The sequence below is a fragment of the Anolis sagrei genome, chromosome 6, assembly GCF_037176765.1.
Source record: "Anolis sagrei isolate rAnoSag1 chromosome 6, rAnoSag1.mat, whole genome shotgun sequence".
Taxonomy (NCBI): domain Eukaryota; kingdom Metazoa; phylum Chordata; class Lepidosauria; order Squamata; family Dactyloidae; genus Anolis; species Anolis sagrei.
In genome coordinates this window covers 37,457,908-37,478,281 of record NC_090026.1, presented here as the reverse complement: position 1 = coordinate 37,478,281, position 20,374 = coordinate 37,457,908, and the positions used below count along the sequence as shown (strand labels likewise).

Sequence of the window (20,374 nt, the reverse complement as noted above, 5' to 3'; positions counted from 1 at the left end):
ACTTGCGACAGAAGCATCACAGTTCAGTCCACTTCCGAGCTCAATTCAAAGTGCTGGTTTTGACCTAGAAAGCCCTATATGGTTCTGGCCCAGCTTACTTGTCTGAACGTCTATGTCCTCTACGTCCCACCTCGCAGTTTAAGATCATCCGGGGAGGCCCTGCTCTCGTTGTCACTCCCACCAGCGTTACAAATATGTCTGGTGGGGATGGGAAACAGGGCCTTCTCGGCTGTGGCCCCCCACCTATGGAACTCGCTTCCCACTGAGGAAAGATCAGCTCCATCCCTCCTGTCATTTAGGAAGAAATTGAATTCGTGGTTCTGGGACCCGGCTTTTGGACAACAGACATAGATAGCACTTTGGACTTGGAATTGGATATGGAATTGACTGGAATGGTGATACAGCTATTAATACTGTTTTTTTACTGTTTAAATGAATGTTTTATTTATTGTTTTAATTGGTATTATATTGCTCTGTTATATGTAGTGGCATCGAATTGTTGCCAAATGTAAGCCGTCCTGAGTCCTCCTTCGGGGATTGAGAAGGAACGGGATAGAAATACCGGAAATAAATAAATAAATAAATAACCTGGAATCAAGGAAGATTTGACTCCATTTCAGAGGACAGGACGTTCCAAGTGACCTGGAGCCTCAGCATTTCTCATACTCAAGGTTAACTTGGTTCTGCCTTAACCTTAACACAATTTTCTTCTTTCGTCAGGCTACCTGCTGAAATCAAGCATCCCTATCCCCTTCTTCCCCACGCTATTACCAACTTCTAGCAAAACTACTGAGGAATCTGCATTTTAGCCCACCTAACCCACAAAGTGGAAAGTGGAAGGCAAAAGGAAGAGGGGCCGACCAAGGGCAAGATGGATGGCATCCTTGAAGTGACTGGACTGACCTTGAAGGAGCTGGGGGTGGTGACGGCCGACACGGAGCTCTGGCGTGGGCTGGTCCATGAGGTCACGAAGAGTCGGAGACGACTGAACGAATGAACAACAACCCACAATCCATAAGAAACTTTTATTTTGCAAAAACAGAACAGCAGCAGCCAAAGCATTCTAATTCAAAATGCAACCAAGAGTACTGATTAGATGCCGTCCATGACTAATCTCACTTCATCTTCCTTATAATGTATTTTTATATTGCTTCTTGCTAGACACTCTGCAGAAAAAAATGGACAAAGCCATTAACAAATCTTGTGTCATATCTACATATATATCACTGAGTCCCCTTCCACACAGTTGTATACAATTCACACTGAACTAGATTATTTGGCAGTGTGGACTCAAGATAACTGGGTTCATAGCAGATATTTTGGATTATCTGACTTGATATTTTGGGTTATATGGCTGTATGGAAGGGCCTTGAATTTCTATAGATCTGATGACTAGGCAGCTGAGTGTGTGAACTCAATCTGAAAAGGGAAAATAAACAATGAAATAGGATCCTCTGAAGTGAAGTGAAGTCCCACTCATGCAAACAAGTCATCAAGGCATCGACATGTACATTTCATCTGTTGCTTTCTTCTTTGGTTTGCGTTTTTTATTACAGTGCTTTTTAATGCCTTGAGTGGCACCCTAAAGTGTAATCCAATGAAGGGATATAAATCTAGAGGTTTAAAATAAATAAACCTGATCTAAATTGCTAGCAGCTCACGGTTGCCAACAAGCAAAGTGTTTGAATAAAAGTACTTTCCTGCTGGTCTTGAGATTCTGGAAGTTAGAGGCCTTTCCTACGGCTGAGGAACAATCCCAAGAAACCCATTCCATGTACACATTATGAGGAAGAGGGCATTTTTATAGAATCATAGAATCATAGAGTTGGAAGAGACCTCATGGGCCATCCAGTCCAACCCCCTGCCAAGAAGCAGGAAAATTGCATTCAACGCAACCCTGACAGATAGCTATCCAGCCTCTGTTTAAAAGCTTCCAAAGAAGGAGCCTCTATCACACTCCGGGGCAGAGAGTTCCACTGCTGAACAGCTCTCACGGTCAGGAAGTTCTTCCTAATGTTCAGGTGAATCTCCTTTCTTGTAATTTGAAGCCATTGTTCTGCGTCCTAGTCTCCCGGGCAGAGGCGGTCCTAGGTAATTTTCAATGGTAAGCAAACAGTATTTTGGCGCCCCCCCCCCCCAAACCAATCACTGATATAGATAGATAGATAGATAGATAGATAGATAGATAGATATTGGCATAGGGGCGAGGAGGAGGCTGCTGGCGAAGAGGGCCTCAGCGGCGGCAGCTTCCCCCTCGCCCCTCTGCTGCTCCGTGCTCCTTCCTCCCCAAGCTGGGCGCCAGGCTTGGGAGCCCAGCCCGGGAAGGAAGGGACCTTTTAGCCACGGAGCAGCAGAGGGGCGAGGAGGAGGCTGCTGGCGAAGAGGGCCTCAGCGGCGGCAGCTTCCCCCTCGCCCCTCTGCTGCTCCGTGCTCCTTCCTCCCCAAGCTGGGCGCCAGGCTTGGGAGCCCAGCCCGGGAAGGAAGGGACCTTTTAGCCACGGAGCAGCAGAGGGGCGAGGAGGAGGCTGCTGGCGAAGAGGGCCTCAGCGGCGGCAGCTTCCCCCTCGCCCCTCTGCTGCTCCGTGCTCCTTCCTCCCCAAGCTGGGCGCCAGGCTTGGGAGCCCAGCCCGGGAAGGAAGGGACCTTTTAGCCACGGAGCAGCAGAGGGGCGAGGAGGAGGCTGCTGGCGAAGACGGCCTCAGCGGCGCCCCTGGCTGAAATGAAGTGTTCCGCAACGGCTTACTTGGCCTAATGGTTGAGCCGCCCCTGCTCCCGGGCAGCAGAAAACAAGTTTGCTCTCTCCTCCCTATGAGTTTCTCTCACATATTTATACATGGCCCTCATCATGTCTCCTCTCAGCCTTCTCTTCTTCAGGCTAAACATGCCCAGCTCTTTAAGCCATTCCTCATAAGGCTTGTTCTTCCAGACCCTTGATCATTTTAGTCACCCTCCTCTGGACACATTCCAGCTTGTCAATATCGCTCTTCAATTGAGGTGCCCAGAATTGAAAACAATATTCCAGGTATGGTCTAACCAAGGCAGAATAGAGAGGTAGCATGACTTCCCTGGATCTAGACCAGTGGTTCTCAACCTATGGGTCCCCAGATGTTTTGGCCTACAATTCCCAGAAATCCCAGCCAGTTTACCAGCTGTTAGGATTTCTGAGAGTTGAAGGCCAAAACATCTGGGGACCCACAGATTGAGAACCACTGATGTAGACACTATCCTATTGTGATGCAGGCCAAAATCCTATTGGCTTTTTTTTTTTTGCTGCCACAGCACATTGTAGCTCATATTTAACTTGTTGTCCATGAGGACTACAAGATTAATATGATACTACTCTTGATGAATGATTAGAAGATTGATGCAGGCTAAAATTCCATTGGCTTTTTTTGCTGCCGCATCACATTGTGGCTCATACTTAACTTGTTGTCCACGGAGACTCCAAGATTAATATGATACTACTCTTGATGAATGATTAGAAGATTGTGATGGGACACATCAAAAAAAAGTAGCATGACATTTAGTGATTTTGGATAACAGTTATTTTTTGTGTCAGGGGCGACTTGAGAAACTGCAAGTCACTTCTGGTGTGAGAGAATTGGCCGTCTGAAAGGACGTTGCCCAGGGGATGCTCGGCTGTTTGATGTTTTTACCATCCTTGTGGGAGGTTTCTCTCATGTCCCCGCATGGTGAGCTGGAGCTGACAGAGGGAGCTCATCCAAGCTTTCTTAGGATTTGAAATGGCAACCTGCAGGTCAGTAACCCAACCTTCAAGTCAACAGTCCTGTCAGCACAAGGGGCTCCTATATGAACAAGGGGCTCCTATAAGAACAATGAAGGAAGCTAATGAGGTAGGGCTCTATGAAAACTTTCAGCATATCTTTACTGTGGGTTGGCTCAATTAAACTATCTTTGCTTATTTTTCTAGTACAGTGGTTCTCAACCTGTGGATCCCCAGATGTTTTGGCCTTCAACTCCCAGAAATCTTAACAGCTGGTAATCAGGCTGGGATTTCTGGGAGTTGTAGGCCATAACACCTGGGGACCCACAGGTTGAGAGCCACTGCTCTAGTAGTAACACAGCAGGCCAAAGAAACCCTTCAAATTCTTGAGGAAAGCTACCTATTTGGGTTATAAATCCCAGAACTTTTCTGAGCTCTGGGACCAGATGCTGAGCTAGAAAGAAGTTTGACTTTTCAAAGAACTTGAAAACGAGGCAGAAAAGCAGCAGAGTGGCTGGGAGACAAAAAAAAAAGGGCTACCATCTAGCATATGCATTAGTTTATGAACACCAGAATAACCAACCTTTCCATGTGTACTGTGAAAAGAACATGTCAGACTTACAGGCCTTTTAGCTGCCACCTTCCAGCAATGTTGACCAAAGAGGATAAGGGGATTCAAATTCTAAAACTACAGCACAGAGTATTTCCATGACTAGTAAATATCTAATCATACTAAACCTAACATGAGGAAGTTCTATTCCCAACAGACAGATTCTTGGCGGGTCATTTTCTGGACCCATTAGCAGTTAACACACTTCTTATTTTTATGTGGACTCCCAAGATCTTTGAGGGATTGATCTAAAAATATTGAATGATTTTAATGCATGAAGCAAATCTATGTGTATATACTAGCACATGTAGATGCATGCTTGACTGCAGTTGGCTACAATTCTCTGTCAAGAGTCTTATTGGCTTGGCAAATCCAGGTTTGTGGCTGCATAGTGTATGAAACAGCTCTCTAGAGCTGCTTTTGATTTCACATTTCTCTCTTTGTAGTTTTAAAAGCCTCTTTGCCATGGCCTAGGGACTCCAACTCTTTCCAATTCCTGCTATAATATATTTAACTACACCCTGATCTCACACTCAGCCCACTGAACGACTTCCACAGTTTGGCTTACTAACTGTGAGTGCTTCATATTGTCCCCCAATTTTGAAGCTGTCTTACTCCAGTCTGTTTCTAGAAATGGATTTGGATTCACACAGCCAACCAACATGACATACTGTAGAAGCAAATTCTAGAGGAGGAACCCCTTTCTCTCTATCCCAACAGGTGGGAAATCTGTGGTTCTCCAGATACTTTCCCCACCATTGTTGATCCCTGGCTGCACAAACTACAGTTCATTGGAGATGGAGTCCACCATCATTTGCAAGATTACAGGGTCTCCTAGACTGTTCTCTACATTACTCACATTATGTATTCCTCTACAAAGAGCCGTCAGGCTTCAAGAATATCACACACTTCTTAGCTTTGCTTTCAAATGAAGTTGGAAAGTGAAAAAGTTCATTTTGCATTTCAGAATCATGAAAGTATAATTCAAGTGACACATAGCTTTTAGGCTTGTGCAATTCAGCTGAAGGGCGATCCAGTTTTGGTATCTGAATTTCATTGGGTACCCAGATCTGTTTTTCAGGAGCCTTCCAAAAATCAGCTAATGAAAAAATCTGTTTTTGGCTAGGCAGTCAAAAGACCCAGGAAGATCCAGCCCATTGGCAGGAATGTGGAACTTACGAGGCTCCCCTTTCTGTTCTTGGGATCCTTTCCTTTCCTTCTGAGCAACGGAGCTAAGGAAACATCCTTCCTGGGACCCTTTCCTATCTTCCTTTCTAGGGAGTCTGGGTCTGAGGAATGGGGTTAAGGAAGCACCCCTCCTGGGACCCTTTCAAGGGAGTCTGGGTTTGACAAACAGACCCAGACTCAGGGTTCCTTAACTCAGGTTAGGGAAGCACCTCTCCTGGGACCCTTTCTTATCTTCCTTTCAAGGGAGTCTGGGCCTGAGGAATGGGGTTAAGGAAACACCCCTCCTGGGACCCTTTTCTATCTTTCTTTCAAGGGAGTCTGGGTCTAAGGAATGGGGTTAAGGAAGCACCCCTCTGGGGACCCTTTCTTATCTTTCTTTGAAGGGAGTCTGGGTCTGAGAAACAGGGTTAAGGAAGCAACCCTCCTGGGATCCTTTTCTATCTTTCTTTCAAGGGAGTCTGGGTTTGATGAACAGGGTTAAGGAAGCAACCCTCCTGGGACCCTTTCTTATCTTCCTTTCAAGGGAGTCTGGGTTTGACAAACAGAGTTAAGGACCCTTTCTTATCTTCCTTTCAAGGGAATCTGGGTTTGACGAACGGAGTTAAGGAAGCACCCCTCCTGGGACCCTTTCCTATCTTCCTTTCAAGGGAATCTGGGTTTGAAGTATCTGGGTTTGAAGAACGGGCCCCAACAGGCAGGGCTCATAGAGAAATCCCATGCGAAAAGTACATGGCAGCCTCTCCACAGATTGTGCCAAACAGGGGAGGAGGAGCTGTGATCGGCTACCATGTGGTCCCATTACAGACAAAAAACGTAATGGCTGAGCCTTTACTGTTATGGTCATCCAGCCAAGCCAAACAAGCCAGATTGGCTGAAGGGAACCGACCACTCTGAATCCACGCACAAGCCTAGCAGCTATTGTTAATGTTTCTGTTTTGTTGCATTATTTTATATTAATTTTTAAATGCTTTTTCTAAATTAAAAAAAAACAATGAAAAGGGTCTTAGACTGATAAGTTACTCATTAACAGGAGCACCGGATGTTTTATTCCTGCATACTACAATCCCACACTGTACTTAATGAGAACACCGGTAGTCACTGTGTTCCCAGGGCTGCCACTTAGCACACTACCAAGACGCAGTGTACAAGGAGCCAGGACAGAGCCCCGCTGGAAATAGCCTTGTGCCATGTGATGGGCTCTGTCAGGCTCTGTCCTAGCTGTGTCTCAGAAGCATCCTATGCGATGAGGTCCATGTGATGAGGTCCCAAGACAATCAGAATGGTAGTTATACCTCCTTTTGAGTCATTATAATTAGAACAGAAGCCTGTGTAGCTTAGTGAATAAAGATTCTGGCTCTGTCATGAATTCAATAGATACTTTTAGGTAAGCCAACAACCTCTCAGTTTCTCTTCTTCCCATCTGCACTATATGGTGATAATAAAACAACAGCCTAGTAAAATAGATCAATAAGGATTCGAGGCACCAAGCAACTGAAGTCCCTTGTTTATGTCTCCATTTCTGGAAATTACAGATACTTACGGTTACATGAAATGATATGCTTGAACAATTCTGTGAGTGCTGGGCATCATAACTGGAATTATATCTGGCACTAACATGCCCTCCACTGTTTGAGTTATGGAAAATACACTTGTTCTGCACTAAGTAACCAGTTGTGAGTGTGTATGTGTGTTTCAAATGTGGAGGTAAGCAAACCATATTAAGTGACACATCCACTGTTGGCAACAAGCCACAGAATACATTCTGAAATATGGCCCTTCACGCATACATGTCCCTACATCCCAGAAAGGACATCAAGAAAGTGTTAAATGTTCATTGTTGTTATGTGCCACCTTCAACCCCAAACCAGGTTTCCCAACACTCTTGCGACCAGAACTCAGAAATGAACTCATCTGTTCATTCACACCAAAGCACAGATTCTCATCCAAAATGGTTTTCAAATCCCTCTCCCCTCTCCGACATCTTGTTAGGGAAACCAGATGCCACACCGTCCTGGGAGGCTTGGTCTCTTTCTCTATCTCCCCTCCAGCTCTCTTCCATTCCACATCCCAAAACAATTTACATTCAGCCATTTGTCTGAAGAGCAACAGTTTTGTTTTATTGCTAACCGCTGCCCCTCTTGAGAGGAAAAGGGATCAATCTCACCCATTCTTTACAGAATGTAAGTAAATCCATTTTAGGTGCTCCCCAGCTCCAGAGAAAATCAAGAAAAAGGTGTTTCTTCTGATCCTTAAAACAAACAAGAAAGACAAATCCATTCACTTCTCAGAGGAACCTTATTTCCCAAATAATCTACCTACCTACTCAGATCTAACCAGGGCTTGTGAACTCCCATACTCTGTGAATGCAGCAAACACAGCCACCCCCACCGTCTCTCTCCCTTCCAGAAAAAGCCAGGAAAGATTAGGGCACCCTCACACCTTCACTGCACAAGAGAAGCTCTCTAAGAGCTGAAAAGCCCTCCTTCATTGCAAAAGAAGCACTGTTATGGGTTCTTCCCTGCCTATTGCAGTAATGTTCTGCTTCACTCACAGGGAGATGGGCTTTCAAGACTGAAACTCATGACAGGAAGAAATTCAACAGACGGTGCTCCTCAAGATACCAGATTGCAGCAAACAGCGAGAACTTCCAACTGATAAATACCTGCTTGCCATACTGCTGTTTTGGGATAACACAACAGATACAGCAAAACATTTTTAACCACCTCTCTCTGTCTTCTTACACACACAAATAAGTAAAAACACAAGAGTTTTACACACACAAATGGGTATAAACACATCCAGAGTTTCCTCATTTCCAACTTTAGCTAGACAGAACCACTCTGTAATAATAATAATAATAATAATCATCATCATCATCATCATCAACATGCCCTGGCAGAAAGCCAAGAACCTGCTTTAATTGAAGTCAATAATTGGAAACTTCTCAAAGCACAGCAGACAAAGAGTCAGTACAAGAAAACTGCACTCCAAACCAGAGTTGACAGCTGGCACAACAAAGCCTTACATGGGCAGTTCCTTGAGAAGATTGAAGGAAATGTTCACAAGGAGAAGATCTGGTTATGGCTCATATATGGAACCCTGAAGAAGGAGACAGAAGGCCTAATTCTTGCAGCCCAGGAGCAAGCCATCAGAACCAATGCAATTAAGGCCCAGATTGAAAAATCAGTGGATGACCCAAAATGCAGACTGTGCAAGGAAGCCAATGCAATCATGGATCATGTCCTCAGCTGTTGCAAGAAAATTGCACAGACGGACTACAAACAAAGACACAATAATATCCGATCATGTTAAAAAACCAAATATGGACGTTGCAATCCCAGGTGACAGCAGGATTGAAGAGAAGGAACTGGAAAAGTTGATACGATACGAGGATTTAAAGATTGAACTGCAAAGACTCTGGCACAAGCCAGTAAAGGTGGTCCCAGTGGCGATCGGCACACTGGGTGCAGTGCCTAAAGACCTTGGCTTGCACTTAAACACAATCAGCGCTGGCAAAATTACCATCTGTCATCTGCAAAAGGACACCCTACTGGGATCTGCAAACATTATTTGCCAATACATCACACAGTCCTAGACACTCAGGAAATGTCCGACATGTGATCCAATACAACAACCAGCATAGTGATCTTGTTTGCTGTGTACTAATCTTGTTTGTTTCAAATAATGATGATAATATTTTTATTTATATCCTGCCACCATCTCCCAAAATGGATTCAGCACATACAAAATAGCACATAGTAGTGTCACAAGAGCACATAAACTGCAAATAAAAATACATCAATATTAAATACAAGTGTAGTTCTGGACATATAGAATTCAGCAGGTGTAGCGTTTTCTCTATCCCTACTGTGAAAAGGAAACTTTTCCCCTTTTGATTTTTCTACCCCTTTGGACTGTTAAGGGGAGGGCGCAGACCTTTTCAGCCCTCTTTCTCAAAGAATAAACCCCTACATACAAATCTAATCTACCCCGAGACAGGGATCATTTGAGGAGGATTTTCTTCAAATTTTCCTTCCCCACTCATGCGATAGAAGTTCTCTCTATAACATGAAAGGCAAAAATTCATCAGGAATAGCATTATTCTCCATCCCTGCTAGCAGAGACTCTTCACCTGTTGATTTTCTACGTCTTTGGGTGTTGAGAGCAGAGTCTTGATTCTTTTCCATGTTTTGACATATCCATCCAATTCAATATCACTTGAGGAGGTTTTCCTTCCAGCTTTTCCTTCCAGCCTTAGGATGGAAATTCTCCCCATGACACAAAATGTAGTGTCAGGTAGAAGTACCTGTTGGGTGCCTGATTGTCACTCCAATCTTCTTTTCTATTATTTTCAAAGCCTCTCTCTCAACTTAGGCCCTCATCTCTACTGACTATTGAATGCAGTTTCCAACCAGAAAAGCCCTGGAATACGATTTGGATCCTGTGATTTTAATTGATGTTTTAATGCTATGTTTTTAATGGGTTTAACATTTTTGTCTATTTACCAGTGTAAATAAACAAAAATGTTTGTTTGTTTTAACATTTTTGTTTATTTACCAGTGTATTAATATATGGCATTGAATTGTTGCCTTTGTAAGACCACCCTGAGTTCCCTTTGGGGTTGAGAAGAGCAGTATATAAATGTGGTAAACACAGCAAATCCATATAAATAAAAATGTAATGTTTGTGGGATTAACATAACTCAAAAACAATTGGACAAATTGCCGCCAAATTTGGCCACAAGACATTTACTAACCCAAGGAGTGACTATCACTCAAAAAATTGATTTTTTAATTTGGGAGTTGTAGTTGCTAGGATTTATAGTTCACCTACAATCTAAGAGCATTCTGAATGCCACCAAATGATGGAATTGAACCAAATGTGGCACACAGGACTCTCATGACCAATAGCAGGGTTTAGTGGGCATTGACCTTGAGTTTGGGAGTTGTAGTTCACCGACATCCAGAGAACACTGACTGTGGACTCAAACAATGATGGAACTTGGCACAAAGATTTCATATGCCTAAATATAAACACAGATGGAGTTTGGGGAAAATAGACCTTGACATTTGGGAGTTGTAGTTACTAGGATTTATAGTTCGCCTACAATCAAAAAGCATTCTGAACCCCACCAGCGATAGAAATGGGCTAAACTTCCCACACAGAACCCCCATGACCAACAGAAAATACTTAAGGTCATCCAGTCCAACTCCCTTCACCGCAGCAAGGAAATGTAAAAAAAGCCCTCCTGACAAAGAGCCATCCAGCCCTAGATATAGATATATATGATTCACACACAGAGAGATAGCATCATAGATTTGAAAGGGACCCCTAAAGAAGGACAATAATATGTTGCATTTTCCAAAGTAGGCAAACCAGACAATCTCTACATCGACACTGACAAAGAAACAACAAGAAGTACTGTTTATCCACAAGCATCAAGACACTGCATATATTGGAAACCAACACTTTCTCATTACTTTATTTTTGAGATCACCAGACTGGGCCACAGCAACGCATGGCAGGGGACAGCTAGTAAATAAATAAATTTGTTTCAGCAGTGCAGATAGGAATTCTTGGAACCAGTTGAAAGCTCAGGGTGGCAAGTAAACAAACCATAGAGCCCTGAGGCTTTCTTTTGATCATCTTTGTGAGAGTTGGTTGTCTGGCCTCTACAGTTTGAAGCTATCTTTGAACTGCATTAGATGGTCAGTGGAGATAGGGCCAAGGACAGGTACCATTCTGGGATGCCCAGTATGATTTCCCCAGAACATTTCTCTTCCCAGCTTTGTGATGGAGCTCTACACAAGCCGGGAAAGGCAACAAGTGGCGTCCCTCCTTATTTGGCAGCATTTCTACAACATTGGAGAGCTACCTGTCAGTGGTCTGTCTGTCACATTGCTGCTTTTTATTATTTTAAATACACTTCTTTCAACCTAGGATTGGGCCAAAGACAAGAGATGATCTTGGGATGCCCAAAAGGATTTCCTCAGTGTTATGATGGAGGTGCTATACAACAAGGCTTCTTAAACGTTTCCAATTGGGACCCCTTTTGGCCTGAGGAAATTTTTATATGACCCTGGGTACAAAACTGGCATACAAATCAAGCATTTACTAATAATAAAGCAGCATTTGCAAGGCTTGCTAAACAAGCAGATTTTGTATAGCTGAAGCACCTTCTGCAGAGTCCATTGTAGCACAAATTAGATCCTGACCCCAAATGGTCTTTAGCTACTGAAAAAAAATCTATGACTGTTTCCAACTTTTACAGGAACCGATTTGCAGCTGTACAGGCAGTCCCTGAGCTACAAACATCTGGCTTACACAAGACTCCTAGTTAAGAACGGGGTGAGACAACAGGAAGTGAGAAAAATCTACCCCTCGGAAGGGAAATCCACTTCTGAAAGGGTTATCATGGGGAGAAGGTATCCATAACACCCCCCCCCCCTCTCTACATACATATATGTATGTATTATGTATATATGTAACTTGGGGACTCCCTGTGCTTCGCAAAAAGGGGAAAAAAGTCTGTTCAGCAAGCCTTGCAAATGCTAATGTGTTATCAGTAAATCTTCAATTACTAAATCTATTTGATATCTCGGGGGAGTGAGGTGACATAAAAAATGTCTCAGGCCAAAAAAGGTGACATTGGCAAAGTTGGAGGAGCTTTGCTCTAGACCGCTGGGGAGCTACATCTGTTGGGGAATCTGCTTTGGATGATGAGGATGCCGTTGGGGGTGGGAGGGGGAGGGAGCTACACCAGTTGAGCATCTGCTTTTGAGGAAGGAGGAGGGTGGTGAGGAGGAGGAGAAAGGGAATTACACCTTTTGAGTGCCTGCTTTTAATGAATATGAGAATGAGGGGAAGGAGGAACAACAAAGGGACCTACACCTGTTGGACATCTACTTTTGATGGTAACGAGGATGGTTGTGATGAGAGGGGCTACACCTATTGGGTGTCTGTTTTTAATGAGGTCTATGAGGATGGCAATGAGGAGGAGCAGGGGAGCTACACCTGTTGGGCATCTGCTATTGATGATGAGGAAGAGGAGGCGAAGGAGGAGGGAAGCTACACATGTTGGACTTTTGATGATGATGATATGGTGAGGAGGAGGAAGAGGAGAGGGGCTACACAAGTTGGGTGTCTGCTTTTAATGATGGTGATGAGGATGGTGATGATGAAGAGGAGGAGGAGAAGGGGGAGTTACACCTCTTGGAGATTTACTTTTGATGATGATGGAGTGGGGAGGAGAAGAAGGGCTACAATAGTTGGGCATCTGCTTTAGATGATGATCGTGAGGATGGTGATAGGGAGGAGGAGGGGAGCTACACTTGTTGGGCATCTACTCTTCATAATGAGGATGGTGTTGAGGGGAGGGGCCACACCTATTGGGTGTCTGCTTTAAATGATGAGGAGGAGGATGGTGGTGATGATGAGGAGGAGATACACCTGTTGGGCTTCTGAAGGTGATGATGATTTGAAGAGGAGGAGAAGGGCTACACTAGTTAGATGTCTACTTTTGATGAGGAGGAGAAGGATGGTGCTGAAGAGGAGGAGGTGAGCTACACTTATTGGGTGCCTGCTCTTCATGATGAAGATGGTGATGAGAAGGAGGAGCAAAGGGAGCTACATCTGCTGGACATCTGATTTTAATGATGGTGATGAGGATTGTGATAAGGAGGCAGAGGAGAGCTACAAGCTACACTTATTGGGCATCTGCTTTTGATGATGATGCTGAGGATGGTGATGAGGAGGAGGGGAGCTACACTTGTTGGGTGTCTGTTCTTCATGATGAGGGTGAGGATGGTGATGAGGAGGAGGGCTACACCTATTGGGTGTCTGCTTTCATTGATGATGATGAGGATGGTGATGAGGAGGAGGGGATCTATGAGCTACACCTGTTGGGCATTTGCTTTTGATGATGATGATGGGGATGGTGAGGAGGAGGCAGGGATCTACACTTGCTGGGCATCTGCTCTTCATGATGAGGATGGTAATGGTGAGGAGGAGAGGGGCTACACGTTTTTGGTGCTTGCTTTCATTGACAATGGTGAGGTAGGAGGGGGGAGCTCCGAGCTACACCTGTTGGGCATTTACTTGTGATGATGAGGAGGAGGAGGATGCTGAGGAGGAGGAGGGGAGCTACACTTCTTGGGCGCCTGCTCTTCATGATAAGGAGAGGGGCTACACCTATTGGGTGTGTGCTTTCAATTATGGTGATGAGGATGGTGATAATGAGGAGGGGAACCTAAGAGCTACACCTGTTGGGCATCTGCTTTTGATGATGGTGAGGATGGTGCTAAGGAGGAGGAGGGCAGCTACACTTGTTGGGTGCCTGCTCTTCATGATGAGGATGGTGACGAGGAGGAGAAGGGCTACACATATTGGGTGTCTGCTTTCAGTGATGATGATGAGGATGGTGAGGAGGGCAGAGCTCCGAGTTACACCTGTTGGGCATCTACTTTTGATGATGAGTAGGATGATGATGCTGAGGAGAGGAGCTACACTTTTTGGATGCCTGCTCTTCATTATGAGGATGGTGATGAGGAGAGGGGCTACACCTATTGGGTGTCTGCTTTCAGTGATGCATTTATGAGGATGGTGAGGAGGAGGGAGTTCCGAGTTACATCTGTTGGGCATCTACTTTTGATGATGAAGAGGATGATGATGCTGAGGAGGAGGAGAGCTACACTTCTTGGATGCCTTTCCTTCATTATGAGGATGGTGATGAAGAGGGGGGCTACACCTATTGGGTGTCTGCTTTCAATGATGCATTTATGAGGATGGTGAGGAGGGGGACTTACGAGCTACACCTGTTGGGCATCTGCTTTTGATGATGATGAGGAGGAGGAGGAGGAGGAGGATGGTGCATTGAAAGCAGACACCCAAGGAGGAAGAGGGCAATTACACTTGTTGGGTGCCTGCTCTTCATGATGAGGATGGTGATGAGAAGGAGGAGAGGGGCTACACCTATTGGGTGTCTGCTTTCAATGATGATGATGAAGATGGTGATGAGGAGGAGGGGGGCCTATAAGCTACACATGTTGGGCATCTGCTTTTGATGATGAGGATGAGGAGGATGGTGCTAAGGAGGAGGAGGGCAACTACACTTGTTGGGTGCCTGCTCTTCATGATGAGGATGGTAATGAGAAGGAAGAGAAGGGCTACACCTATTGGGTGTCTGCTTTCAATGATGAGGATGAGGATGGTGGTGAGGAGGAGGGGGGACCTACGAGCTACACCTGTTGGGCATCTGCTTTTGATGATGAGGAGGAGGAGGAGGATGGTGCTAAGGAGGAAGAGGGCAATTACACTTGTTGGGTGCCTGCTCTTCATGATGAGGATGGTGATGAGAAGGAAGAGAAGGGCTACACCTATTGGGTGTCTGCTTTCAATGAGGATGAGGATGGTGGTGAGGAGGAGGGGGGACCTACGAGCTACACCTGTTGGGCATCTGCTTTTGATGATGATGATGAGGAGGAGGAGGAGGATGGTGCTAAGGAGGAAGAGGGCAATTACACTTGTTGGGTGCCTGCTCTTCATGATGAGGATGGTGATGAGAAGGAAGAGAAGGGCTACATCTATTGGGTGACTGCTTTCAATGATGATGATGAGGATGGTGAGGAGGGGGAGGGGGACCTACGAGCTACACCTGTTGGGCAACTGCTTTTGATGAGGAGGAGGAGGGCAACTACACTTGTTGGGTGCCTGCTCTTCATGATGAGGATGGTGATGAGAAGGAAGAGAAGGGCTACACCTATTGGGTGTCTGCTTTCAATGATGATGATGAGGATGGTGATGAGGAGGAGGGGGACCTACGAGCTACACCTGTTGGGCAACTGCTTTTGATGAGGAGGAGGAGGGCAACTACACTTGTTGGGTGCCTGCTCTTCATGATGAGAATGGTGATGAGAAGGAGGAGAGAGGCTACACCTATTGGGTGCCTGCTTTCAATGATGATGATGAGGATGGTGATGAGGAGGAGGGGGACCTACGAGTTACACCTGTTGGGCATCTGCTTTTGATGATGATGATGAGGAGGAGGATGGTGCTAAGGAGGAGGAGAGCAACTACACTTGTTGGGTGCTTGCTCTTCATGATGAGGATGGTGATGAGAAGGAGGAGAGGGGCTACACCTATTGGGTGCCTGCTTTCAATGATGATGATGAGGATGGTGATGAGGAGGAGGGGGACCTACGAGCTACACCTGTTGGGCATCTGCTTTTGATGATGATGAGGAGGAGGAGGATGGTGCTAAGGAGGAGGAGAGCAACTACACTTGTTGGGTGCTTGCTCTTCATGATGAGGATGGTGATGAGAAGGAGGAGAGGGGCTACACCTATTGGGTGCCTGCTTTCAATGATGATGATGAGGATGGTGAGGAGGAGGAGGGGGACCTACGAGCTACACCTGTTGGGCATCTGCTTTTGATGATGATGATGAGGAGGAGGAGGAGGATGGTGCTAAGGAGGAGGAGAGCAACTACACTTGTTGGGTGCTTGCTCTTCATGATGAGGATGGTGATGAGAAGGAGGAGAGGGGCTACACCTATTGAGTGTCTGCTTTCAATGATGATGATGAGGATGGTGAGGAGGGGGAGGGGGACCTACGAGCTACACCCGTTGGGCAACTGCTTTTGATGAGGAGGAGGAGGGCAACTACACTTGTTGGGTGCCTGCTCTTCATGATGAGAATGGTGATGAGAAGGAGGAGAGTGGCTACACCTATTGGGTGCCTGCTTTCAATGATGATGATGAGGATGGTGATGAGGAGGAGGGGGACCTACGAGTTACACCTGTTGGGCATCTGCTTTTGATTATGAGGATGAGGAGGATGGTGCTAAGGAGGAGGAGGGCAACTACACTTGTTGGGTGCCTGCTCTTCATGATGAGGATGGTGATGAGAAGGAGGAGAGAGGCTACACCTATTGGGTGCCTGCTTTCAGTAATGATGATGAGGATGGTGAGGAGGGGGGAACTCCGAGTTACACCTGTTGAGCATCTACTTTTGATAATGATGAGGATGAAGATGCTGAGAAGGAGGAGGGGAGATCCACTTCCTGGGCGCCTGCTCTTCCTGAGGAGGAGGCTGCGTGTGCCCGGCCCGCCTCCCTTCCCTTTTCCCCTCCCAACTCACGGCGGAGAAGTTGTGGGGCCCGCACGGCTCTCCGCGGAACTTGCAGGAGAGCAGCATGTCGTCGAGGCGGTGCCCGAGGCGGTCCACGAACTCGCGGCTGATGCCCCCGAAGTGCCGGGGCGGCAGGAAGAGGCGGAAGTCGGCCAGCTTGGCGAACCAGCGCCGCCGCTCGGGCTCTGCCCGGAGCAGCTCGTCCAGCAGCGGCCGCGCCGTCCGGTTGGGCCAGAGGAGGCCGAGCCAGTGGCCCGCGTAGTAGAGGTCGCCCTTGGAGAGGCGCGGGAAGCGGAGCGGGTTGTTGTTGCAGAGCGTGACGGCCGGGAAGGCCAGGCGGCGGCTCCACTCGGTGCGCACCGTGGTGTGCGAAGGGAAGGCCAGCCAGTGGAGGAGCCGGTTGGACGACCAGGCCAGGAGCAAGCCCAGCGAGGCGCCCACGGCCAGCAGCCACAGAGCCCGGCGGAGCGGGGCCGCCCTCCGCCACCGCACCGCCCGCAGGCCCGGCAGGCGAGGACGCGGCGGCGGAGGAGGAGGCGGAGGAGCGGGAGGAGGCCGCCCCTTCGAGCCCCGCCGCCTCGAGGGCCGCCGCTGATGCTGCTGCTGCCCAGAAGCTGCCGCCGCCATGCGCGCTCCCAAGCGCGGAGCAGCCGCCGCAGCAGCATCCAGAGCCGCGGGGCGGGCGGGCGACGCTCCCTGCCTTCAAGCCGGCATCGCGGGCTCCCCTTGCCCGCCTTCGCTCCCCTTCTCTGCCTCTCTTGGCCGCCTCCGCCGGTCCCTCATCTCCGCAGATCCGGGAGGATAGAGCGGGGAAGGAGGAGGGATCCTCCTTCAGAAAGCCAGGAAGGAGGGCTCCGGGGATGGAGGATCTTGGACGGAGATGCTCTTGCCGCCTCGAGAGCTCGGCCCGCTTTGAGGCGCCAGCCAGAAATGCGCCGGGGCTCCTCCCCCTTCGGAAAAGGAGGGGAGGGAGAGAAGGAGGGAGGGAGGCAGGCCCAGCCGCGGAAAGCGAGGGAGGGGGAGGCTCTGCCAATGCCAACAACGCGCCTCCTTGTCAGGTCTTTCCCCCCACCCCCAAAGTTTCTTTTTTTCGGAGCTCTGCCAATGTGAACACTGGCATGTCCTCGGAGCTGCACAGCCGTTGGGGGGGGGGGGGGGGAGAGGAGAATCAAAACCCTCAAAGTCTTGCCCCCAAAGTTGGCTTTTTTTTTTCTTTCCCGCGGATATACACCTACACGCCCTTCCACGAAAGCGCTTTTGGAAAACGGCATTTATAACCTTCTGGGAAAATACTTTTGGGAGATTATCACCTATCAGAGAAGAACCAAAACCCTTCAGCGCAGTGGTTCTCACCCTGTGGGTCCCCAGGTGTTTTGGTACTGCCAAGAAGCAGAAAAATCGCATTCAAAGCACCCCGACAGATGGCCACCTAGCCTCTGTTTAAAAGCCTCCAAAGAAGGAGCAATGCGTATTGGCATACGCAGTCTTCTTATCGCCCTATCCCAGTGGTTCTCACCCTGTGGGTCCCCAGGTGTTTTGACCCTGCCAAGAAGCAGAAAAATCGCATTCAAAGCACCCCCGACAGATGGCCGTCCAGCCTCTGTTTAAAAGCCTCTCAAGAAGGAGGAATGTGTATTGACATAGTCTTCTTATCGCCCTATCCCAGTGGTTCTCAACCTGTGGGTCCCCAGGTGTTTTGGCCCTGCCAAGAAGCAGAAAAATCGCATTCAAAGCACGCCCGACAGATGGCCATCCGGCCTCTGTTTAAAAGCCTCCAAAGAAGGAGGAATGTGTATTGACATACACAGTCTCCCTATCACCCTGTCCTAGTGGTTCTCCAGGTGTTTTGGTCCTGCTAAGAAGCAGAAAATCACATTCAAAGCACCCCCGACAGATGGCCATCCAGCCTCTGCTTAAACACCTCCAAAGAAGGAGGAATGTGTATTGACATACACAGTCTTCTTATCGGCCTATCCCAGTGGTTCTCACCCTGTGGGTCCCCAGGTGTTTTGGTCCTGCCAAGAAGCAGAAAAATTGCATTCAAAGCACCCCCGACAGATGGCCATCCAGTTGAAACATTCACACCCAGCTCCAGAAGACAAGAGTCCTTTGTCTCACCCTGGTCATTCCACAGACATATAAACCCTTTTACTAGTTCCAACAGACCTCACTACTCCTGAGGATGCTTGCCATAGATGCAGGCAAAACGTCAGGAGAGAATGCCTCTAGACCATGGCCATACAGCCCCAAAAAAACCTACAACAACCCATCCAGCCTCTGTTTAAAAGCCTCCAAAGAAGGAAGAGTGTGTATTGACATATACAGTCTTCTTATTGCCCTATCCCAGTGGTTCTCAACCTCTGGGTCCCTAGGTGTTTTGGCTGCCAAGAAGCAGAAAAATCTCATTCAAAGCACCCCCGACAGATGGCCATCCAGCCTCTGTTTAAAAGTCTCCAAAGAAGGAGGAATGTGTATTGACATAGACAGTCTTCTTATCGCCCTATCCCAGTGGTTCTCAACCTGTGGGTCAGCCAGCTGTTAAGATTTATGGGAGTTGAAGACCAAAACATCTGGGGACCCACAGGTTGAGAACCATTGCTGTGGAGTCCAATCTTCTCTTGTGGTATACAACCAAATATAATTATGCCAAGCCATGGTTTCAGTTGTTAGACTAAATAACCAATCTATATAAATAAAAATTTATCCGGGTGTCCCCTGGGCAACGTCCTTGCAGATGGGCAATTCTCTCATACCAGAAGCGACTTGCAGTTTCTCAAGTCGCTCCTGACATGATTAAAATATATACATATATAGGTTACTATATAATATGTCACTATTATATATTACTATATCATAAAAATTAAATAGACTCGTAGACTAGAGTTGGAAGCGACAGTCGAGAAGTAATGAGAGTAGGAAGGAAAGAGGGAAAGAAAGAAGGAGGAAAGGAGAGAAGGAAGGAAAGAAAGAAAGGTAGAGAAGGAAGGATGGAGAAAAGGAAATAAAAACATTAAAGAAAAGAGAGAGGGAAGGAAGGAGAGAAGGAACAAAAGACAGAAAGGGAGAGGGAAGCAGGGAAGGAAAGAGAGAAGGATATAACCAGAGAACAAAGAAAGGGAGGAAAGAAACAAGTAGAGAAGAAAAAAAAAACAAGGGAAATAAGAGAAAGAAAAAGAGTGGAGGAAGGAAAGGGGGGGGGGAAGGAAGGAGAGAAGGAGGGAGGGAAAGAGGGAAAGAAGGAAGAGGAGAAGGAACGAAAAACAGAAAGAGGGAGGGAGGAAGGAAGGAAAGAGAGAAGGAAGGGAGCAACCAAAGAGCAAAGAAAGGGAGGAAAGAAACAGGTAGAGGCAGAAGAAAGGAGAAGAGAAATAAGAAGGGAAAGAAAAAGAGGGAAGGAGGGAAGGAAGGAAGGAAGGAAGGAAGGAAGGAAGGAAGGAAGGAAAGGAAGGAAGGGAGGAGAGAAAGAGGGAAGGAAGGTTGGCCACAGCAATGTGTGGTAGGTACAGTTAGTAGTCATCATCATCATCATCATCATCATCATCATAAATGTGGCTCACAAATGGAACTTTGAAAAAGGAGACAGAGGGCCTGTTTCTGGCACCCCAGAACAAGCCATTAGAACTAATGCCATCAAAGCCAGAATAAGTCGATGACAGATCCCAAGTGTAGACTCTGCAAGGAAGCCAATAAAACAATAGATCACATCCTCAGCTGCTGCAAGAAGA

The 20,374-nt window shown here is 47.0% G+C and overlaps 1 protein-coding gene across 2 annotated transcripts in view; it reads right to left on the bottom strand.

Moving 5' to 3' along the window:
• ASIC2 (acid sensing ion channel subunit 2) overlaps positions 1-20,374 on the bottom strand; it is a 726,112-nt gene that overhangs the window by 230,385 nt on the left and 475,353 nt on the right. Inside the window, exon 1 of one of the 2 annotated variants that reach the window (XM_067470026.1) lies at positions 16,659-17,612. The exons of the other annotated variant lie outside the window; for it this stretch is intronic. Within the exon in view, the coding sequence (XP_067326127.1) occupies positions 16,659-17,276 (618 nt within the window). The 5' untranslated portion in view covers positions 17,277-17,612. Of the gene's footprint in view, positions 1-16,658; positions 17,613-20,374 lie in introns of those variants that run through there. 2 annotated transcript variants of the gene reach the window in all.